Source organism: Antechinus flavipes, chromosome 1 (assembly GCF_016432865.1).
Source record: "Antechinus flavipes isolate AdamAnt ecotype Samford, QLD, Australia chromosome 1, AdamAnt_v2, whole genome shotgun sequence".
Lineage (NCBI taxonomy): Eukaryota > Metazoa > Chordata > Mammalia > Dasyuromorphia > Dasyuridae > Antechinus > Antechinus flavipes.
The window spans coordinates 227,638,891-227,664,533 of record NC_067398.1 but is presented as its reverse complement, the minus strand read 5'-3'; the positions used below and the strand labels follow the sequence as shown (position 1 = coordinate 227,664,533).

At 32.6% G+C, this 25,643-nt stretch overlaps 2 protein-coding genes across 13 annotated transcripts in view; one reads left to right on the top strand and one right to left on the bottom strand.

Annotated features, from left to right (window-relative positions):
- LOC127561895 (tubulin polyglutamylase complex subunit 2-like) overlaps positions 1 to 25,643 on the top strand; it is an 877,998-nt gene that overhangs the window by 444,349 nt on the left and 408,006 nt on the right. The gene's annotated exons all lie outside the window — the stretch shown is intronic.
- Positions 1 to 25,643, bottom strand: part of UBAP2 (ubiquitin associated protein 2) — a 121,679-nt gene that overhangs the window by 44,374 nt on the left and 51,662 nt on the right. For all 10 annotated transcript variants that reach the window (XM_051997136.1, XM_051997157.1, XM_051997088.1 and 7 more), the window contains exons 5-9: positions 23,399 to 23,552; positions 22,388 to 22,465; positions 13,274 to 13,328; positions 12,771 to 12,874; positions 1,127 to 1,179 (exon numbers count right to left, since the gene is read on the bottom strand). In XM_051997136.1, coding sequence (XP_051853096.1) covers positions 1,127 to 1,179; positions 12,771 to 12,874; positions 13,274 to 13,328; positions 22,388 to 22,465; positions 23,399 to 23,552 — 444 coding nt within the window. The remainder of the gene's footprint in view (positions 1 to 1,126; positions 1,180 to 12,770; positions 12,875 to 13,273; positions 13,329 to 22,387; positions 22,466 to 23,398; positions 23,553 to 25,643) is intronic.

Below are 25,643 nucleotides of genomic sequence, written 5' to 3'. Positions count from 1 at the left end.
CTCTTCCCGATGATAGCTCTTCAAATCGTTAAGATGCTGATCATATCCTCTTCTCAGACTTCCTTTATCCAAGCTAAACAATTGTAGTTCTTTCACCTAACCCAAATATAACACAGCTTACAATCCATTTATGGACTGTACACTATCCATTTATGATGCCCTATTTATAATCAAATAGAACACACTTAATGAGCATCTAATATGTGTAAGGAAAGCTATTAGTTGCTATGGGGGGAGGCACAAAGAGAACCATGAAAGGGAATGAAAGAGTAAAAAAATGCCACAGGGAAGTAAATATACGTAATTATTAAATGAAAAGTACAAGCCAAAAAATGCTGCATGAATTAAGGGTGGAACTTCTAGTGTGGGCTGTATTGGTCTGGAAAGGCACACAGTCTGAGTCAGAAGGGAGATGAATAGATCTTATGAATTAATCTAATTTATTATAGACAGGGAAAATGAGGTCTAGAGGGAAGATGACTTGTATAAAAGCACACAGAAAATCTGAACCCAGTTTTTGCCTCCATACACAGCAGACTTTCCAAAGTAACATACTGCATCCTTCTGAGTTTTGAAGGATGTACAGGATTTGAAATGAAAAGATATGAGATATTCCAGGTAGAAGATAGGTAAGAACAACAAAAAGTATAGAGATATAAGTATATGAAAACATTTTGAGGACAAAGTAAAGAGAGAGATTTGGCTATTGGCAAATGATCTGGAAAAGTGAGTAATTAAGGTATGGGGTGGAAAACACACATTTGTAGTCAGGCTAAAGAGTGTATGAAGGCCAAACTGAGGAGTTTGGAAGCAGGAATTCTCTTAAGCTTATCACCGCCATTTGGAATTCCTAATTCTGGTTAAAATCCAATTCAAATACTTAGCCCTCCCTGTTCAGTACTTTCCTCTACTAGAGGTGCCTTGTACATGATTTGCATGCATCTATATGTGTAAATGTTACATAGCCTTCACCCCCAACAAAGAGAATGAAATCTTCCTGAGGGAAAGGAACCTTTAATCAATTTTGTTTATGTACCTCCAAAATTTGGCAAAGACAGAATAGGCACTTAATTCAATACTTATTGACTGATATGATTATTTTATCCAATCTACTATAAATACTTACGTCTTCATTCCAGTCTTCTGTTGTCCACTCTTCCATAGAGTTCTTCCATGCCCCTGTTGTGACATGACATAAATAAATAAATAAAGCTTAAAAACAAAAATACCTGAAAAGTTCAGAATACACTTTTACTTCCATGGTTCCATTCTAAACTCTGTATCACATGAAGCAAAGGAATACTTTACCTCATTATTAATTCAGTTTAAAAGTTATTGTACACTACTGGCAGAGTTGAAAAATGAGCTAACCATTTCTGAGAGGAAAAATTGGCCTTAACCAAGAAGATTATGAAGCAATCACTCATAGATGTCAAATACTGGAATAGATTGGATTAAAGATAGAAAGGATCAATTTATAACTAATATATTTAATTTATCATACTATAATTAATTATAATCAGTTTCCAATTTATAAGAAAATATTAGTAACATTTTTTTTGAATGCAAAAATTTAGGAACAATTGATGGACATTGTTTTACATGAATGAATCAGAATATTTTCATGGCATAAGAAACACCAAAAAGAGAAAAAATTCACTGGAATCTTAAAAGACTTTTAAAAATTTTAAATAAAAATAGTAACCTAATGAAATAGACAAGATTTTTTTTTAATCATAAAACTCATTAATGTAGTACACATTAACACCCAAACATAAATTACATAGGAAAGATCTCAGTATTTGAGCAGAATTACAAAAAACCAGAAAGAAGTCAGACAAATTACCCAGCCAATAAGCATTTATTAAGGACCTAGTATGTGCCAGGCAAATGCTAGCAGATAAAAGAAAGGTAAAGGACAATCGCTGACCACCAAGAACTCAAAACCCTGATGTGAAAGACAACATACATACAAACTATGTACAGAAAAATTAGAAGAATGGCACTAGGATTAAGAGGAATTGGGAAAGGTTTCCTGTAGAAAATGAGATTTAAGTTGGGACTTGAAGAAGCCAGGAAAAGCAGAGATGAAGAAGAAATTCCAAAAGGAATTTTGTCCAGGAGGATGCCAGGGAATAATGCCTGAAGCAAGAGATGCAATTTAAGGAACACTAAAGAGACTGGTATCAATCAAAAGGTACACAGAATATTGATGGAAGTTGTAAAATAAAACTTAAAGGGGGGGGGGGGGGGGGAAAGGATAGGCTACAAAAGGGTTTTGACTGTCAGAGAATTGTATAATTCATTGTCTAATGAAAGTTTCTTAAACTGTGGATTACAACCCTATGTGAAGTCGGGAGTTCACAAAATTATAACTTATTATCAGTAAATGTTTGATCCGTATATCTATTTTTACACATCTATATATTTGGAGTTGTATAAAAATTTCACTAGTGGAAAAAGTTTAGGAAGACATGCTCTACATGATGGGGAGTCACTGATGTTTAATGAGTAGGATGGTGAGAATGTCAGATCTGCTATGCAGGAAGATCACTAACAGCTAAGTGGAAAATGGACCGGAGTGGGGAGACCTGCAGCAAGGAGACCAACCAGCAGACCACTGCAATAATCCAGGTATGAGGTAATAGTTGTATTTAAGAAACAGTATTAAGGAAAATTTTCAAGTCTTGGCAACAGACAGGATAAAGGAGGTGAATGACAGTGAGAATAATGTGCTATCATGTACTTTTTCTTGTCAGAGACCATTTGCTAAACAGTAGGGATACAAAGAAGGCAAAAACAATCCCTGACCTCAAGGCCAAAAGAGAGAAACCTGCAAATTACCACATTTCAGAGTAAAGGCATTAAAATAATAATGGATCAGTAAGTCTCTTGTAGAAGGCAGGGTTTGAACTGAGTCTTAAAAAAAGTCAGGAGGTAAGGTAAGAAATGACAACCTTTTAGGCATGAAAGGCAGCCAATATCACACCAAAGAGGCCAATGACATTGGTTCATAGAATGTGGAAAGGAATATGAAGTCTAAGAAAACTGCAAAAGTAAGAAAGGTAGAAAAGTGCCAAGAATATAAAGCCAAAAGAAATTTTTTTTTCTTCAACACTGGAGGTAATAAGGAACCAATGGGTTTACTGAATAGAAAGATAACATGGTCAAACTTTTGCTAAAGGACTTGCATCAGGGTGGTGGAAGTGTCAGAAGAGAAAAGGTGACATGTACTAATAATGATGCTGTTGGTATAGTAACAATAAGACTTGACAAACATTGAACTGTGGGGCAAGTGAAAGTGAAGAGTGGAACTGGGAGGATGATAGAATATTCAGGATAGAAACAGGAATGATGGATAGGCTTTGAATGAAAAATTCTGAGTTCTATTTTGAACATCTTGATTTTTAGATATTTTGGGGAAATTCAGTGATATCCAGTAGGCAGTTGGAGATAAAAGGGCAAGAGTTCAGAGTAAAGAGTTAGAAAAAACAGCTCTAAGAATCATCTACTAACACAATCTAAGAAAATTGATGAGACAATGAAATAAGACAACATTAGAAGAGAATAACCAAGGACAGATCTTAGTGACTGAGTATGACCTGGAGAAAATCATTAATGAAACAACCCATTAACACCTTAATAAATTCAGAATGGATTTGAATCTGAATGGAAGAGTAAAAATCATATGAAAGTTAGAAAATTGAATCAGATATTATTAAGAGATGCATTCTTAACCAAGCAAGGGAAACAAATGATTTACAAAAGACACCTCATTAATAATATTGATTACACGACCAAGCTTTTAAATGAACACAATTAAGCATCAAGGATACTAAGTATCTGGTATCCAAAATATATAGCCATAGTCAGTGCTAGAGGGGTTATGGAAAAATGGATATAAAAATGCATTGTTGGAATTATTAAATAGTCTAAGCATCACAGAAAGGAATTTTGAACCATCCAAAAGATTTCTTCTTCTTCTTTTTTTTTTTTTTTTGGCAGAGGCAATTAAGATTAAGTGACTTGCCCAGGGTCACACAGCTAGGAAGTATTAAGTGTCTGAGGCCAGATTTGAATTCAGGTTCTCCTGACTTCAGGGCTGGTGCTTTATCCACTGCACCACCTAGCTGCCCTCAAAAGATTTCTTAAATGACCAATACAGCTGATACAAACATTTCATGGAAATACAAATACTGCAAAACTGTCAATAATTTTTAAACAGTCCTATATAAACCAAAATATGTATACCATATATAGAACTAGAAATAAACTAGATGCCTTATCAATGGGGGAATTGTCAAATAAATTGTTCACCCTATGTAATGGAATATTACTGTGAGGAATGAAAGTGATATGATTATGAATGATAGAGAAAACACAGTTACTTTTTAATATTTAAGTCAGTGTTCTCAAAATTTTTGGCTTTAGGAATCTGTACACTTTTAAAATTACTGATAATCTTTCTACCCAAAGAGTTTTTATGTGGAAATATAGCTATCAATATTAAATGTTAAAAATTAGGATGTCAATATTGTGGTAACAGTTTTGAATTTCTTAGACCACTTAAAAGTGTGGTCTGGGAACATAAGGTTCTTCCTCAGACCACATTTTGAGAATTGCTGGAATAAATGAAGCACAATCAGGAAAAAAATATAGATTAAAAACTACAACAGTATAACTGGGGAAAATAAGTTTTAAAAAATCAATAGTAATAGGAAAGTTGGGGATGGTTGGCTGTGAATAACTCTAGTTATTACTCTCAGCAACAGAATGATCCAAAACTACTCTGAAGGAGTTAGGATGAAAAATGTTACCCATACTGAGAGAAAGAACTGATTGTGTTTGAATACAGACTGAAGCATACTTTTTTTTTTTTTTTTTAAAGTGGAGAACTATGTTTTCTTTTGCAATATGACTTTTATGGAAATGTTTTTGCAGAATTTCACATGGACCTTCTCAATGTGGAGGGGAAGGGGAAGAAACAGAAGGGGAAGAATCTGAAACTCAAAATTTTAAAAACAAATGTTAAAAAACTTCTGCATATAACGGGAAAACAAAAACATTAAAACAAACAAAAACAATAGAAATGAAATGCTGCAACATGTCAAAACTTTACCCTAAAGAAGAGATGAAGAAGACACCTCTTCCCTGATTCTTTGTAGATGTGAGGGTCATGGGACTAGAAAAAAGCATATTATCAAGACATTTTTTGATATGTTAGTTACCTCTGCTGAACATGGTCTTTTTAAAATCATAATTATCTGGGGAATTTTATCAGTTCTTTGGGAGATATTGAGAAGATGAATACAATAAGCAACATAGGTAATGTAAAAACAAATGATCAAATTCATTAAAAAAAAAAAAAACCAACACTGTTGCAGAGCAAAGAAAACAGAACAAGGAAAAAATTGAAATCATGTAATGAATACATGTAATATAAATGAAAGCAATGTCATAATCTGAACTCAGATTAAAAGCAATAAACATACAATCAGTCCCAGGAGAGATGATGATATACCCTTCCTTCCCTCTTTATAGAGAAGTGGGCCATTGAATATTTCAATGAATCTTACATTCAGTACCACCTGATTTTCTTAGAGAGAAGATAAAAAATAGTCACTTGCTTAATAGAATCCAGGATGATTGTCCCAGGTCCAAAACTGGCAAATAAGAAAAATCTTTAATCATCTTCAAATATTAAAATTTTGAGGACAGTGCTGGAATCCAATTTAAATCTAACAAGAGATTTCTTATATTGATTTAACAAGAGACAAAATTGGTTCCTTTGATGTTTTTCTTTGTTTCTTGCTTCACTTGTAGACTATTATTCTAGTATGATAAATAAATTAGCATATTAAGAAGTACTATCTTGTGAGTCAAATGCTAAAAGAAATATTATTTTCATATAATTTTGTGCAAAAATTATAAATTATACAAGAGACATGTAATTCTACAGAACTAGTAAATGTTAGCCTGAGAAATGGAATGCCAGTCTTTAAAATCAAAATCCAGTCGTTGTTCCCCACCGTACCACACAAATCTTCTATAAGCCTTGTTATTCTACTAGGTAACATGAGAGAAAAGAAAAATATCATTATTAGGTCTGTATCCTAAAAGAGGGGAAAAAAAGGAAAACGATCAATTTGTACAAAAATATTTATACCAGCTCTTTTGGGGGTAGCAAAGAATCAAAAATTGAGGGAATGCCCATCATTTAGGGATGGCTGGAAAAGTTGTGGTATATGATTGTGATGGATATAAGAAATGGCAAGCAGAATGCTACCAGGAAATTTTGGAACGATGTATATAAACTGAAACAAAGTAAAGTGGACAAAATGGCATATACAGTAATAGTAATACTGTTTGATGATCAACTAAATGACAACTATTCTCATCAATACAAAGATCCAAGATAATACTAAAGAATTTAGCCACTTCCAGAGAAAGAACTCACAGAATCTGAATGCAGATTGAAGTGCACTATTTTTTATTTTCTGTATTTTTCCCCTGGGGGATAAGGATGGGAGTGTCTGCTTCCTTTGCAACATGAACAACATGGAAATAAATTCTGCATGACTGCACATATATACCCTTTATCAAAATGTTTGCCTTCTTAATAGGAGAAGAACAAGAGAATTTAGAACTCAAAATTAAAAAAAAAACACTAATGTTAAAAATTGTTTTAACATATGGGGAGAATAAATATATGAAAACAAACTTTTCATTCTTTGTGCATCTGCTTCTCTTCTTTACAGAATACAGGGGAATAGTCTTAAAGGCCAAGATATTTTCTAATTCTATATGAATCTAAATTAAGACTAAAGGAATTTTTATATATATATATCCTTAAGAATATGGAAAATATCTGTTTTTCTCTGAAATATTAGCTACATCTTAAAGAAATAACCACATTTTTAGAAAGTGTTACTTTACCCATATTAGGAGGAAAAGGAGGATCGAAGAAAAGATCCCACTTGGAAGTAGAAGGAGTTATTGAAGAAAGAAAGGTGGTTTACCTAGAAAATCAGCAAATAAACTAATTGGCAAAATTAAAAGCATTGGTAAAGTAGAAGGATGCAAAATAAACCCAGAACAAACCCACAAAACATCATTTTCATGTAATAATAACAAAATCTAGGAGGAAATAAAGAAATCCGTTCCAAAAAAAATCTATGAAATACATAAAATATCTGGAAGTACATCAACCAAGGTATACTCAAACCATAAGTCTTAAAAAAAACAAACAAACAAACAAACAAAAAAAAGTTTTTGCTTTAAATGGTAAAGTGAGTAGAAAAGTACCATAGTCAAGAGCTCTATTACAACTATTCCATCAAGGATTAAAAATCAAAGTAGACCGAGAAATAATCAACACACGAAAATAAAATCAATGCATCACAGCACCTCAAATATATGTAAATAAACAGAAGTTTAGAAGCACAGTGAAGGGTCCAAACAGTAAAAGGCCAAATTGCAGATAAAGGGGAAAAAAGAAGAGGGAAGAGAGAGAAAGGGAGAGAGACGGGGGAAGGAGAAAGGAGAGAGATGAGGGGAAGAGGAAGGGAGAAAGAGAAAGGGAAAGGGAAAGGAAGAGGGAGATTTGAAGGCAACAATGAGAGTCTGCTCACACCCCTGGCTCCAACACCTTTCCCAGTTATATAGAAAGTCCCCCAGCATAGCACACTAGCTAGTTCTGAAATCCTTGAATACAGAGTATTTATTATGTATGCCTCAGATAACATAGTTTATTACCAAAAATGTTCCAATGTATGCAAGGATAATAAAGACATTAAGAGAATAAGCCCACATTATCTCAAATATCAAATTTATCATCACCTTTACTGATATTCCTAAAAAAAAAAACAAACGAAAATTTAAAAAATGATAAAATTGAGAGTACTAAGATAATTAGATTTAAAATGAACATTGTAAAAAAAGTAAATAAATACAAAATCTTACCTTACCATTCTCTGTGTATTCAGACAACATATCTCTATATACTCTCCTACAAAAAGCCCTAAATTCTATGCTCTTAGGTCCCCCTAAATCTTTACTATGCAAGGGGATTCAGGTGTTCATACCACTTCCCAGTCATAATCTCTTCAATATTCTTTTTCTATTTGGATAACAGTCTCCATTTTTTAATCCCCAATGGAAACTTGTCCTAGGCCTAGAAGCTCTGATAGATTGGCAAATTTTTTGTCTTATTGTGCCAGGGTCTAGGTTTCCTTCTCAACCATCTCCTCACTTTAGTCCCATTAGGGTATGTAAGATGAGAGAAGGAAAAAATACTATAAGCAGCAAAAAAGAATTAAGTACCATGCTATCACAGTAAAGATCACCTAAGACTTGGCTGTCCCTATAAAAGAGAATACTGTGTGGAATGAATGCAACAGTTCAAAAGGCAAATAACAAAACTTTTTTAAAAATTTAGTTACTATTGTTCCTAAAGCAAGGGAAAATGAATCTTTCAGAAATAGAACTCTTTTTCAGTTGTTGCTTGTTTTTTGAGAGGCAATTGGGATGAAATGCTTTGCTCAGGGTCACACAGCTAGTGAAGCTGGATTTGAACTCAGGTCCTCTTGACTGCAGGGCCTGTGCACTATCTACTATACCACTCTATGTGTGTAGTTTCCCCTTTGAAATAGAATTCTTCGATCATTATATACTTCAACAACACTATATGATGATCAATTCTGATGGACTTGGCCATCTTCAGCAATGAGATGAACCAAATCAGTTCCAATGGAGCAGAAATGAACTGAACCAGTTACAACCAGCAAAAGAACTCTGAGAGATGACTAAGAACCATTACATAGAATCCCCGATGCCTATATTTTTGCACACCTGCATTTTTGATTTCCTTCACAGGCTAATTGTACAATATTTCAGAGTCTGATTCTTTTTGTACAACAAAATAATAGTTTGGAAATGTATACTTATTTTGTATTTAATTTATACTTTAACATATTTAACATGTATTGGTCATCCTGCCATCTAGGGGAGGGGATGGGGGGAAGAAGGGGAAAAATTGGAACAAAAGGGTTTGGTAATTGTCAATGCTGTAAAATTACCCATGCATATAAGCTGCAAATAAAAAGCTATTTTTAAAAAATGAGAAATAGAATAAACATAGATATTGACCACAATAATTTTACTTGGGTTACAGTCACATAATATTAGCTGGTGTAAAGTTTTCAAAACAATAAAGAGGCCTAAAATGAAATGTTATAAATAAATAAAAATAAAAAAAAGAATTCTTCAAAAGATTGCTCAAAAATCTGTTATCTTAAAACATCACAGAGAGAAAATAAGAGAGAAGGTACCTAGGAGGATTCTGCTGTACTTGAATGATTTTATGTGGGGTGGAGGTTGGGGGGAGGTAAGGAAAAGGAAGATGTCATGAAAAAAAGGAGGAAATGGGTATAACTTAATCAGGTTACATGAATACAAGACAATATTAATATGAAGGAAGGGATGAGAGAAACAAACTATACATCAGCCTTACTTTCAACTGAAATAGATATATATATATAGATACCCAAGTTTGGTATAGAAATACTTCAAACAGAGAATAAAGTGAGGACAGAGGAAAAGGGAAGAAGGATTATAATAAAAGGTAGATTCTGGAAAGGATCAGCCATAAAACACTCAGGAGAGTGATATGTGAAGGTAGGAGAAAAAAAGGTAAGAATTTGTAAATGGGCAAAGAGGGGAGAGAAGGAAGAGTGAAATAAAAGCAAATCACACAAAATACAAATCACTAATGTTCAATACCATTCCTCTCTCAGAAACATCTTTTGAAATTCTAATTTTTTTTCTAGCTTCTTTACCAAGAGAAAGACCTTTGAACTGTAAAAGGATTGAGGGAGAGGAAGGGATAATAGTATATTGAAAGCCAGGATAAGCTAATAAAACAATGCCTAGCTACCCTTAAACCCAAATCATAGGAGACTGAAAAGAACTGGTACATGCAACTGCCAGAGAGTGAGAGTGAGCCATTCTGTATAAATGACCTTGGGTTTTCATTTCCCAATCCATAAAAGACAGCTGGATTAAATAACCTGTGCAATACATGCTAGCTAAAAATTTATGATCTTATATTTCCATGTAAATCTTATGCTCCTTAAAATTTTCTTGATTTATCTTAACGCATAGTAATTGAAATTGCATAACATTTTAAATTAAATAGAAGGAAAAAGAGACCTAAAAGATTGCCCAAGAATACAAACTCAAAAAAACAAAGATTTTTAAAAAAGTATCATGTCCTCTACTTTTTTTCCAGGTTAACACCACACAGTTAGTTTTTTTTTCTAACTTGGAAACCAGCAGTTCTCAAAGTGTAGTTGGTAGAATCCTAAGTGTCCCTAGATCCTTTAAAGGGGTCCATCAGGTCAAAACTATTTTCACAATAACATTAAGATATTATGGATTTTCTTCATATACTTCAATCAATGCAATATATCATAACAGATTAAAGGTATAAGCAAATTAAAGATTTATAAAAATATATTTTTAAAAATGAATTTCTTGCTAACTTTAAAAAATTTATTTTCCACCCAAAAGGCTATGTAGTATTTTTAATGAATCATTAAATTTTTTTATTGTTATTTTTTTTTTAATTTGTACTTTACTATGCTCAAAGAACTATTAAATTGTGCATACCCTTTGATCCAGCAGTATCTTCATTGGGTCTGTATTCCAGACAAATCATAAAAGAGGGAAAAGGACTCACATGTGCAAAAATGTTTGTGGCAGCCCTTTTTATAATGACAAAAGGAACTAGAAACTGAATGAATGTCCCTCAGTTGGGAATGGCTGAATAAGTTATGGTATCTGAATATAATAAATTATTGTTCTATAAGAAACGATCAAAAGACTGATTTCAGAAAATCTGGAAAGACTTAGTGAAAGAGAACAGAACCAAGAGAACATTGTACACAGGAACAACAGGAACAACAGGAACAAGATTATATGATGAGCAACTGTGATGGACTTTGTCTCTCCCACCCCCCCAAAAAATGAGGTGATTCAAGGTAATTCTAATAGAATGTGAAGGAAAGTGCCATCCACATCCAGAGAAAGAACTATGAAGACTGAATGTGGATCAAAGCAGAGTATTTCCACCTTTTTTTTTTGTTCTTTCTTGTTTGCTTATTTTTGATCTGTTTTTTTTGTTGTTGTTGTTGTTCAGCATGACAATTATAGAAATATGTTTAGAAGAACTGTACACATTTAACCTATATCAGATTGCTTGCTGTCTTGGAGATGGGAAAGGGGGGTGAGAAGAGAGAGGAAGCGAGAAGAAAAATCTGGAACACAAGGTTTTGTGAAGGTAAATGTTGAAAACTATCTTTGCATGTATTTGGAAAAAAAATTCCATTTAAAATTTTTTTTTAAAAAAGAAAATAAAATTTGTGTTTTAATATAATACTGTCAGGTATAACTCACAAAAACAGAAGTCTTTGAATACTTGACTTACAGAATTCATTTGAAATCACAATTTTACTTATGGAGGATTATTAATCGATTTCTAAGTGAACTGGAAGTTAAAATCATGATTCACTAACTTTCTTCTTCAATGACTATATATATTCCCAATATCCACTAATTTGTAAGGGATCTTATCTAGTAAACAATCATTCAATCACCCATTTGATAATCAACTTTGAACTAAACACTTATAAACACATGGATAAAATTTCACTCGGAATAAAAAAAAATCCCCCAAAAGTTATAAAATAAAAAGAAAATTAAAATAGTAATCAGTGTGAACCTAGATAAAATTTTAGCTGTCATAAGAATAAATCATTCAGTTCATTTTAAATTAATTCCATTAATACATGGATTCTTTCTTTTTATCAAGTGGTTAGGTAATCTAGTTATAGTTAATAGAATATTTGAGTAAAAATCTAGCAGAAACTTTTTATGAGATCCCCAATACATGAAAATAATATTAAATGCCAAATGTTGATTTTCTACCTGTGAGTCCCAATTTTTTTTTCTTGACAGGTTTTGAACATTTTATCTATTTGTGCCGATTCTGCAGATTGATTTGAGATGACATGAAATCTCCGTATTACAGTACTTAAAAATTTGTTACAGAGAATGCATCAAGTCCTTAAGCACTTGAATTCCTAGCTTTAATTTGATTATCAACTCTAGAAAATTATTTTTTTGCTATCTACCAAAGGCAGCCAAGAGAAAAATAATTCTGAGCTATAAAGAACTTTGTAAATCTGAGTTTTAGTTAAGTTCTTGTGCTTAAAACAATTTAATTACTAACATTTCTATTTTCAAACCTATATCCATGCATTCCTAAGAAGATAAAACAATTATAAACACTAGTAGGAAAAAATCAAGCAATTCATAGTTTGTATGATCTCCTAAGGAGTTAAAGGGAAAACTGTTCCCTGTAAGATTATTATTTGATATTTGATAAAGAGTAATTTAGTTCCAACTAGAAAGAAAGGCATTATATGCTACAGATCATTTGAATGTTATAGTAACTTTTGGGGTACAAAATTTAGGAAAATCAAACTGCCTTAAAGAGTCTATTTTTCTTGAAAACATACAAATTTAATTTCTAAGTTGTTTCTATTCTGTTTCTAATTTCAAAAACCACTGCAAATTATTTGGTTTCTTTTGCTTCATGATCTATGAAAACTGATTTCTGTTGTTATAAAAAATAATCGATCTCAAGTACTTTAAAAATGACTCTGACTGGAGCACTTTATTACAACTTAGTTCTCTCTGAAGAGTCCTACCAGGTCCATCATCTGTATCATTCGGGCCAGCTTCCCAAACTTCTGGTTTTGTCCCAAAGCCATCAGTGGCTGAAGAATCAGTGTAGTCTGCAGGATTGAAGGTCCTAGGATTTGAAAAAATTGCAAAGTAAAGATAAAATTCCAATACTAAAATTCTAAAATGTTAAAGTATGGCCACACTTTGCTACAGGAAAGCCCCATTTCCTTTTACTTCTAATGTTAGGTTTCTCTCAAAAAAAAGAAAAAAAAAATTTTTTTAAATCTTATTTCATTCAATTACATACCACTGCATTTTGTTAATGCACATGTACACTTGCTAAATTTAACTATACATCTTAATGAAATGATTTTATTTGTACTATTCTCCTGTACCAAATCCTTTCATGAGAATTAAACATAAAGCTGCAAATTCAATATTATAGAAAGCACCTATAGTAGAAATGAACCAGCAAAAGGATAAAAGAAATAGGGCAAACTAGTTAGAGTGAAAAACTAATACTTACCCCATACCTTGGGATGAGAAACGTCCTGCCCCTCTCCCTCTGCCACGACCAAAACCTATGAAAGGAGCCAAAAGTTAACTTTATGAAAAGATAACTTAAAATACTGCTTGCTACTGTATAAATTAATTTCCTTAATAGCCAATATCTCCTACTCTCTCCATAAATATTCTATTCTTTCTTTATTTCAGAAAGTCTGATAATTAAGAACATTTTGCCTGTTAGCTAAAATTTCTAATCTGGGACTCAATGTAACAAACCAATGTTGAGACAAAACCTATTAGCCTTATTTTTGAGTTGTTTAACAGGTTAAGTTTGTTATATATGTAGGTAATAATGGTGGAAAAAAAGAAGTCTAGCGCCTTTTAAATTATTACAATAAATTTTATTATGTTCACTCCAATTGTTGACACAATGAATGGCATCAACTGTTGGTGGAGGTTGACTTCAGAAAATAGAGTACAAGTTTTTTTGGACTATATTTAATACCCAGTTATAGAAATTCATAATAAAGTACAATCAATGTGGCACTAAACTGTTAGGACTTTGAATTTCAACAAAGAAAATTACAAAGAAAAGTGGTAGAAAAGCTTAAAAAAAAAAAAAAAAAAAGAATCTGGGAATGACAAGGACTTATTTCCTATGGGAAAATGTCTTAAAATAATGGCTGGATCTCCAGTATAGGCTGTAAAGACTTAATAACACATAATGGTACTTAAAAAAAAAAATGTATACAATCCAAAAACCTACAACGAAGTTTTTATGACAAAATGTCTGCTTTCTAACATGTCCTTTGTTATAATTATGTTTTTATCTAGTTCAACTGCCTCAAGTTTGATACCTCTGATATCATTGATAGAAATTACCTCTTGCATTTGTCATCTTCACTGAATATACTCCATAATAATAGCAAGCTATTTTATACTTCATCTGACATTAATAATCAAAAGGTTGAACAAATCTCCTTGTTATATCTTATGTAACTGACATGCCTATGAAAAACTCTTTTTTGGAGCATAGATATGTAGCTATAATTGTGATATGATCTCTCAACAGTCCCATGATGTAGGACTTGATCCTTATTTATGAGTGTGTTTAAGTGACTTTTTTGGGGTCACACTCCTAGTAAGCAGTACCTGAAACATGAGTCTCTGGCCTTCCTAGCTCTAATTCCATTGTTCTATCCTCTGTACTACCACCCACCTACCTGAGAATCCTATTATAATTTTCAGAAATAAGATGGTAGTCCCTTCGGACTTGGTCAAAAGATAGCTACATTATTATATTTGATTTTAAAAGCCAGAGTTTAAGAAAACATAAGCTATAAAGTTTCCATAGAGAGACAACTCAAGATGTGTAAAAGGCCAGAAACAATGAGAAATTGCAAAGGGGTAAATTTAAGCTTGAGATGAGGAAAATCCAAGCTTTTCAAAAGGAGAATAGACTGCCTCAAGAGGTAGTAGATACCAGATCATATGAAAATTTCAAGGATATTGACCATTGTTGCTTTCATAAATTATAGTAGCTATACCACTCATGATCCCCCTTCATCCCTCTTTATCTTTATTCTATCTCTTTCCCTAATACTAGGGAACTTTGATTCTGAAAGGTAGAAAAATATATTTGAACAAGAAGAGTGGAAAGCAAGAATCAAATTTCTTGATTTCTGTATTTAGGAAAGAGCTCTTTTCACAGGAATTAACACTGAAAAAAAGAGTCAACTAGATGAATGATGACAGTATTAACGACTAAGATTACCATTAATTAATGAAAATCAGATGAATGATCCAGACAGTAAAGTGTATTAACAAATCTTTCAAAAGAAAGGAAGTTAAATTAATTGTAGAACATGAATATAATATTACTGTTCTATAAGAAAAAATATGAATATAGAGAACCATAAAAGACTTACATGAACCAAAGTGAGATAAGCAAAATCAGGAAAACAATAAACAAAATGACAAAGTAATGTAAATGCAAAGAATGGGAACAGAATAAATGAAAACAAAAGATTACATGAGATATTGCAAATGGAAATAAGCAGAGTGGGGGGAGGGGGAAATGCACTGGTAACAACAATATAAATAGAACTACAACCAAAAAATAAGTAAAAGTGATTATAGCTATCTCATAAAGAAGAGTTATAAGAAGAAGACATTCCACTCCACTCTTGTGCAGAAGGAAAAAGTCCACAAGTGTGTGTGAAGTAAGAATTTTTAATATGTATCAATTGCTTTGCTTCAATTTTTTCCCTCTACTTCCTTTCTTTTTATATCATTTTAGGATTACAAAGACTCTCAAAAGCAATCAGATGTCGTTCAGGATAACTACCAGGAAGCCCCAAATGACCTTTATTTGTGAGGAATATTTCTCACTTTTAAACATGCAAAAAGAAAGTCACACACACAAATCAGAAAGTGAGGATTTATTTTACTAAAGGATCATTAAATTCCCTTAAATGTCAAATCAATATTTTAAAATAAAATCAATTGAATCAATTTAATTTCCTACAGAATGAATCAAGTAGGACAAGATTATGAAGAAACAAAAAGAAATATGAAAAGGCTCAGAGATCTTACATTCTAACCTAGAAGACAGCACATACACACAACAGATAGAAAGTGAAAACAAGCTATTTTATACTTTGTACAATCTGCTGATAGAGAAATAGAAAGAAAATCCAAGAGGCATCGAGGAGGAAGAGTACAGACAGAAAGCATAATCTATGAAAAGGAATAGAGATGAAAAAGGGAAAAGTAGGATGTATTGGAGGTGAGATTAGAAACAAGGGAGCATAATAATTACAAATGTTTAGCCAAGGAGTTGAAGATTTGAAATATAGTGGTAGCTATGAGAGTAAAGGAAAATTTATGAATTCTACTGATGTGTGGAATGTGAAAATACGGTTGCAAAACTAGGTACCTGAAACTATGTTGGCAAGGAAAAATGAGAATAAAATTGAGAAAGGGATTTCGGGGAAAAGTGAGAATGAAGCTAATGGATTTAGTTTTGGACATGCTGAGTTTAAAGTATTTATAAGGCATTCTGTTCCAGTATGTCCAACAGAAGGTTGGCAAAGCAATAGGCCCACCTCTTGTTCACAAATCTGGAGTAAAAGAGGAAATAATAGGGAATGAAAATATGAAGGGGTTTTGAGATAATAAGAGAGGATTTATGATGTTGATTTTCTCATGACGAAATTATGAAGCTACATGTAAATATATGAAGCCTATCTTAAAATATCCTACATTTAAGGTCTGATTTTATACTTATCCCAGCATATTTTATGCTAGTAAGATTATATAAACAAAAAAAATAGCAGTTGATTAGAGAATTGATAAATAAATTGTGGTACTCAAATGTAATAAGGATTTCCCTTACTGGTCAATAATAAAGAACAAACAAAATGAATATAGAGAAGGGACATGTTAAACAAATCTAAATAAAATTAAATAAGCAGAATCAGAAAAATATCATATATACATATTACAATAATATAAATAGAAAACAAAAAAAGCAAAATTCAATGTTGATTATAATAGCTCTCTTATATAGAGAAAAGGAGAAGGGAATGTGAAAACAGAGCAATATAAGAAGAAAAAGATGCCAATAACAAACACTTAAAAATTTTGCTAAACTCCATTTCCCATACCGTAAATTCTTTATTTTAAGGCAGTTTTCTAGTAGCACCTTACAAAAAGAATATAGAAACAGGTGCTATAGAAACAAAATATATTATTTACAATCTATTTTTAAAAGGCATCTTTTTGCTTGAATTAAAAATACTTTATTGGGGGGGAGGGAGAAACTCTGAAGACAATATCTGCTCTCTATAATAGATATCACAGATTTTTGATGTTCTCTCCTCTCTACATATGACACTTTGGAATTCCTCACTAATAATAAGAAATTGAAATTAAAGAAACTGATGTTGCAACTCTCTGAAAAATGATCAAAAACTACAAGAGAGAAAAATGACAAAGATGTGGGAAAATATTGATCTAGCCAATCTTCAAAACTATTTGACTTTATATATGAAATCATTAAATTGCTCATAAATACTTTAATGGAGTGAAGTAAGCAGAGAGAACAATATATATTAAATCAATGTAAACAAAAACAAAGACATCCAAAATGAGCATTACAAAATTGTAAAGAACAAGCTTGCATCAAAGATTTGAAAGTAATGTTCTTAATCCACAATTTCTCAGAGGCAAAATGTTTACTATTTCTGCATATTACATATGTTTCTGGACATTTGTGTTGTGATCAGTAATATTAATTTCTTTCCCTGTTGTTATAATGTGGCCCTTTGGGGAAGCAGAAAGATATTCTGCAGAAAAGATTATGTGGTTATATGAAAAAAGCAAAAGGCATTTTAAAAAGTTTTTTAAAGTTTATTCTTTTTTTTAGGAATACTCAAAACAGATCCAGAAGAGAATGATTTTATAACAAAAGCAAAGCCTCAATGGAAAACACACATTAGCCACAAATCCAACTAAAATTTCTGGAAATGATGAAGAAAAAGATTTATTAAAGATTAAATGAAATGGACGTCTCACGCCAAGATGGTAAAGAAGGAATCCCTTGGATCCTTCAGAAATTCTCCTTCAAAAAACTAAAAAACCTCTTCAGAACTGATCTAGGAAGGAGAAGTGTTATAGGCCAGAACTCTGAAACAAGGATTCTTACAAGGTGTTAAATCAGTGGAATTGATGAGATTGGTTTATACTCAATGTAGAGCATATAAGCCGGGAGCCTCAGATTCATTCAGAGCTAAAGATGACAAAGGACTGGAGGCGGGAGCTCAAGCTCTCAGAGCCAAGGAGACAGATTCATTATTCCATTTTCGATCAGGTTCCTGGTGGCTCTCCTGGGAGGCAGAGACAGAGTTATTCCATCGTCCACCTTTGTAGTGGCTGGAGGTTGAAGCACAAGGCCTTGGACTCAGACTCATTTCATCTCACACCACCGTGGTGGCAGGCTCTCTTCTTTCGCTTCTCCACTGAAACCAAGACTCCGGAAGGTCTCTAAGAAAGCTAACTGGGCCCAGGAAAAGAGACAAGACTTTGAAAGAGATAATAAAGGATTTGGACTTTAACCCCTGGCTATTCTTGTGGTGGTTACTCTGCTGAAAAGAAGACTACTCAGAGACGTCAAGAAAAACCACCAACATTATACTTATCAGCATAGCAGGAAAGGTCTGTTTCACTGGGGTGAAAAGTGGAGCTAGGTCCAAAACAATGCCACCCCTGCAGTAGCAGCTGCCCAAAGGGAGGCCCCATCCCCAGTCCAAGTCAAAAAGGAAGTCTACCCTCCAAAAAAAGCCAGCAGTAAGAGCGCTACAGAACTAGAGCTCAACATCAAGTCAAGCTCCCCAGTACTCCACCTAAAAAAGGCAGAATATATATACACATATACTATGGTGATAAGGAAGATCAAAGAATAAACTTAGAAGAGCACAGTAGTGCCAAAACGGCTACATGTGACTATGATCAAGTCATATCAGGAATGACAGACTGATTTAATATCAGTACTTTTCCTCAGCATAGTTAACGATATGAACAACAACAACAATAACAAAAAAACAAGAGAAATCATATGATTATGTCAATGATGCAGAAAAGGCATTTGACAAAATCCAACATTTATTCTATTAATAACACTAGAGAACACTGGAATAAATGGAGTTTTCCTTAAAACAATAAATAGCATCTATCTAATAACATCAGTGAGCATCATCTATAATGGGGATAAACTAGAAGAAGCATTCCAAATAAGATCGGGATGAAACAAGTTTGCTCATTATCACCAGCATTATTCAGTACTGCACTAGAAATGTTACCTTTAGAATAAGAAAAGAAAAAGAAATGGACAGAATTAGAGTAGAAGTAGAATAGTAATATTCATTTTTAGATGTCTTTTTGTTTATATTGATTTATTTAATATGTATTGTTTTCTCTCCTTATTTCACTCTATTAGTTTGTGTAAATTTTTCTGTGCTTCTCTGAATTCATCATTTATTATTTGAGTACAATTCTATTCCATTACATTTATGCCCAATTGTTGAATACTCATTTTTAATTCTTTGCTTTTATAAAACATGTTGATATAAAATGACTTCACATAATTTCAGGTAATAAATTTAAACAGAGGAAGATGTGGGAGGAATCTGACACTTGAAGCTCACTATTATCTAACTGGTAAAAAACAGTTGGACAGAGCTGCGACAGAAATATATTTCATTCAAAAGGGATAATAGGAGGGTGGGGGAGGAAACAAAGGAGGGAAGGAAAGAGAAATAAAGAGAGAAAGAGACAAGAAAGAAAGACAAACCCTCAAAAACTCAATTGCTGCTCACACATACCCTAGACTCACTAAGTATATCCCTTCCCAATATCTCACAAACTTACCCCTAACTCCCTTTTCTATCCACTCCCCTTTCCCTTTTCTTCTTTCTAGTGCACAGACACTCTGGCTCCAAAAGTTTGCTCCAACCTCCATAGCGCGTTTGGTTACAGCTCTTCAAAAGCACGAGCATTCTGAGGGCTACAACTCAGAAGAGTGCTGCAAAGCTCTGAACTGCCGGTGCCAGTGCAATGAACTAAAGAACAAAGGGAATGAGATTCTTTCTCCAGGTCAGAATACCATGTATGCGAGGTGGGGAGTGAAGAACTCCACCAAACCAAAAAGAATCAGCACAGCACCCAGCTGGAGACAGTGCTGACCACTCAAGAGTTAGAAAAAAAATTAGGCTAATCAACTTCCAGTTTGGAGGGAAGATGAGAGACATTGAATCCAGTCTCCAAGGAAATTACAAAGGGGAGGGAGTCAGAAAGCAAGTGATGAAAAAAATAACAAGAGAAAAAATGCCAAAGATTTCAGGATGAAAACTCAAAAGATGTTGAACATCAACAAATAAATCAACAGGAAAAAATGGTACCAGAAGAAAATACAGCTTCCAGATCTAATAAATTATTCAAGCAAAAGAAAGGAAAATGCTCCAACAATTAAAAAAAAAAAGAGGATCCTATGAAATTTGATAACAAGGAACTACAATATGCTGTTCCAGAGTTCAGAAGAGAAATGTGAATTATGAGAGCAGAATTTATGACCTACATAGCAAAAATAAGCAAAATTTGAAAACCTGAACCTTCAATAGCAAGCCCTACAAAGAAACAAAAGAAACACAAATATATAGGACAGCCTAAAAGAAGAGAAGCAAAAAATAACAACAAATTAATATATCCTCCCTATAAGCAAGTAAAACAAACTGAATTCATTGAAGATAGGATGCAGAGAGAGAATCTATGGAATAAAGTATATTCCTCCAAAGAGCATAACAGTATTAAAAATCTTAACACCATAACAAAGAAAATAACAAAACTGCTTAGAATTATTATTTTTGCCTAGAACTTCTTAACATAGAAAATGAAATTTCAGTCAAAAGAACTCATAGATAGCCTTAATATGATATGGTTTTGATCAGGAGGATGATTTCAGAAAGGCCTGAAGAGAATTATAGGAGCTGATGTTAAGTGAAGTGAGTAGAACTAAGAGAACACTGTACATAGCAACAGCAAGAAATATTATGTCATGATCATCTCTGATGGACTTGGTTCTTTTCAGCAATGAGATGATGCAGGCCAATTCCTATAGACTTGTGATAGAGAGAGGCATTGGCATCCAGAAAGAGGACTATGAGGACTGACTGTGAATCACAACATAGTATTTTTCACTTTTGTTGTTGTTGTTTGCTTGCTTTTTTTCTTCTCATTTCCCCTCCCTTTTTGATCTGATTTTTCTTGTGCAGCATGATTAACGTGCAGTTATGTTTAAGGAAGTTGTATATGTTTAACCTTATTGGATTGCTTGGAAGGAAGCGGAACTTGAAGTTTTTCAGGGGTAGATAGCTAAAAGATATCTCTGCATTATTTTGAAAATAGAAAGGTATTATCTGAAAAAAAAAATTAGTGGCATATATCTCGCTTTTACATCCAGAACATATTTGGTATCCAGTCATTTCTATTCACAGTTCTTAGTTCAGATTCTACTCACCTCCCAACTAGATTTTTTAATAGCCAGCTAATTGGTCTCCCTACTTCATTTATCTCTCTCTCCTCTACTTGAATCTTTTTACCATACAGCTGTCAAAATCATTTTCCATGAGCTAGTCTAACCATATCACTATTCTACTCAATAAATTGTAGAGCCCTAGGATCTATTATAGAATATGTGTATTATAGAATATGTGTAAGCCTTATCACATAATACTCATTTATTCTATGTTCCAACCAAACTAGCTTTCTTACTATTCTATTGAACACGCCTTTTCCTATCTTTAAGCCTTTTTATTGACCCACATACCTGGAACGCTTTCTCTCCTCAACATCTCTCTTTCAAAATCTCTAAGTTTCAAGATGCACCTCATGCATCACTACTTACTTGAAGCCATTTCTGATCAACACAATTGTAATGTAATTCCCTCTATCTCCCAAAAATTAGTGTACATTTTTTATATATCTAAAAATCTCTTTCTTAAAGAACGTAAGATGCTTGAGAGGGAAATGGCTAGTTCTTTTGTCTTTGTATTCCCAATTAGGCAAGTACCTTGAAAAGTAGGCTTAAAGGAATGCTTTGTAAGTAATTTGCCTTGCTTTAAACCTAAAAAATGATCTGTCATTTCTCTTCTTTTCCTTGATATTTATTTTTATTACAATCATTCACCATTCTAAGAAAAAAACTCTTTCTCCATTCTTAAGGGTATCTTCTAAAAGGGGATCAGTAACATTCAAAGGAAAAAAGAATCATTCTCTTCTAAAAACTGTTTTGAAGATGGCCAGGTGTCTAATTAATTTTACTTTTAGGAAGAATCCCATAGTTCAACTATATATTAAAACATCACGTTTTACATTTGGTGAAGCTTAACATTTATACCTTTTAACTCAAAAATGGGGCTAAATGTTTCTGATAATCAGGCCTTCAAGACTAATAGATTTCTTTAAAGCAGTAAGAAATAGAGTCCTAGAGAATGCAAAAAGCCAAATTTCCTTTAATGGATTCCTCAAACAAAATACAATGTAAATCATAACCTCTTTTCACTTTCTCAAGTCTTACCTCTAACACGACCACGCTTGCCACGATCTGAAGGCCTGTCCCCTGGATTGCAGTCAACTCCATTCTCTTCACTTCTAACTATGGAAGAAGAATAACAAAGTATTCAACATTCTTTGTTAGGTCTTTTCATACATGATTTCAATGTAAGGATTTTGAAACACTGAAGGAGGACAGAGAATCTAAAAGAAGTTTGGTGCAGATAAAATATTCTGTTACTGAAAAAAAAATTTTTTTTAAACAACAAAAAAAAAATCCCAAACCCAGAATGCCAAAAGCTAAACATTCCTGCTTCCTTACCAAATTAGGTTTCAGGAATAAGAAAAAAGTATCATAATTTAATCATTTTGATCCATTACTTTTTGACTCTTGTCCAATCCAAAGTCCCTTCCTTTTCCTGTGAAATGAATGTGTTCTATGGTAACTGTCCAATAAAAAAAAAATTGCCAACATAACGAATAACAATATAACAAATCATATGTAATTATTTCATATAATGCAGCCAAATGAAGCTGGGGCAGCATAAAAGTTAAAAAAGTATCAAAGTTATGCCAAGTAGAGTCTTCGGATTCATGGTTATGGAAGATAATTTCATCCTTGAAGAAAATTGTAACATATGAGAGATATGAGTTTTCTGAGGAAACTTATGAATTCTGCGCAAAAGAAAAATATTTCCCAAATACTATTCCTAATTTCATATTTACTAGATGAAGATTCCAGAGTAACAAACTTCTTTATTAAATCTTAATAAAATATGCTGAATGTGAAAAAAATCTAATATAATAATATTCAGTCCAAAAAGAATACAACTTTCTCTACAATGAGAAAATGTATCCCACAAAATACTTTGGAACAAAATATAAAGGCCAAAAGGACAAAGTGGAATTGATGTTGGCTAGAAGTTAGTTGGTCAGTATTGATACTACATTTTTCAAACACCACCTTTTTCAGCTTCAAAAAACTGTAAATGCTATTTGTGGGGAAGAGGAGAGTTAAAGGAAGATTTGCACTTACAATCTCTGCCACGACTGCCACCTCTTCCCCGCCGATTATTGCTGCCGCGTACACGATTTGCTTCTTTATCATTTCTCTTTTCTCTATTCTCTTTATTTTCTGAACTCTCTTTTCCAATACTCTTCTTTTTACCACCTACAGTCTCCCATGAAGTCTAGGTGCAGAGAAGAAAATAAATTAAATGTCCAAAACTAAATGAAACTTTTTATCTTTCCCCATAAAAATAGCAATAAAGCAATGAAAACTCTTAGTTGAATACCCAACATAATGATTTATTTATTTTAAATTTTCTCCTATCTTGAATGTTCATTTTCTAACCAAGGGTTTTCTTTTCTATATTAATATTTAAGGTATAAAAAACCACTCACTTTCACCTAGCAAAGTAGTGGATTACTACCCAGATTTGGATAAAACTCTTAATACCATGAGGTATTTTGATATAACACAAATAAAAGACTAGGATTCCCAAATACCAAGGTTCAGGTCCCACCATTTCTATTGCTCACTATGTACCTTATTCAAGCAATTAAGTTAAGCAACAATGACCTCAAATTAATTACCTTTCTGAAAAATGCAGATTATATATGCCCTGCTAAATATCTGGTTTCCAGATAAAATGTAGTAAATCATATTCACACAGTAATACACAGATGTACACAATACCACTAAATTTTAAGATAATACTAACAAAAAGTAACAGATAAGACAAGGAAAGGACATGAAGAACAAAGAAAAAGAGGAAACAAATTTCCTTTCTGTAGATGATAAGAAAATATACTTAGAGAAACCCAGAGAGCCAACTAAAAATAAAATTGGAACAATTAAACTTTATCAAAGTAGAAGGATTAAAAATAACAACACATAAACAGAATTTCCATAACATATAATACATATGTATGTATGTATTTCTATAACATAACCCAGCAAAAAGAAATAGAAAGAAAAGTGTTACATTTAGAATACAAAATGTATAAAATACATATGAGTCTACACTCCAAATATACAAATACTACCTATACTACCTCTTTATGCTAATAGAGGAAGAATAATTAGAAAAGTATTCATTATTCATGGCAAGCTTGAGCAACATGATAAAAATGACAGTACTATCTAAATTAATTTACTTATTTAGGACTACAGCAATAAAATTACCAAAAGATAACTTTATCTAACTAGAAAAAAATAGTAAAATTCATCTAGAGGGACAAAAAGCCACAAATCTCAAAGGAAATACTAGAAAAAGTAGAATGAAAGGGCAATAACAATACTATATTTCAAACTATACAATCATGAAAATAATTTAGTATTGACAAATTCAGAATGATCATGTGGGGAAAAAAGTATAGAACATATAAAAGTAAATTCAATCTAATGTTCAATAAACTCAAAGACTCCTATTAAGGTAAGAAATCACTATCTGACAAAAAGTTGTGAGAAAATAAGTAGTAGGGTGTGAGAAATTTATATCCACATCTCATATTATATACCAAGATAAGACCCAAATGATCATGTCATAAACAAAATACTTCATTATTGAACAAGATATATTGAGAGTATCACAGAAAACAAAATGGACAGTTTTAATAATGTAAAATAAAAAAATGTAAAACCCTGGTTGTGGCTGCTTCTTATAAATGAGAGAACAAACCCACTCACTGGAGCTCATCCCTTCCCCAGAGTCTGCCACCCCCCTTGCTGGTTAAATGAAATTATGTTAGCATTAACTGCTTCTATTGTTTAAAGGAATAGCTTACATTTACATGGTGTTAGTAACTGAATGTTTGTTTTTATTTTCCAAGTCTGTAGTAGTTTTAAGGCAAGGTCATTTGTGATGTTACATCAAAGGTTCTACCACTTAAGCCACGCAAAGAACTAAGAGAAGTCTGTTAGATATATGGTTAACTGCAAATTCTCTGAAAATGGTTATTTCAAAACCTATTCATCAAATTATCTAATATTTATTAAGTGCATCATGGGTCTCATTGTTTAATGAATATAATCTATTATTTTCTTGATCTATAGGCACATGGGATAGGATTTAAAACCTAATTAATGAAACTTATGACCAAGATGACATCTCCTAGGATTATAAATAACTGCTATTTTTTTGATGAATTCAAAGCTAGAAATCTAGTTTGGGATTCGGGCTATTCCTACTCTAGTAAGTAAATATTATTGGATAAATTATACCAGAGAAGCAGGTAAAAGAAAAGGAGAATAGTTAGATGCCACTAGTAGAATGACA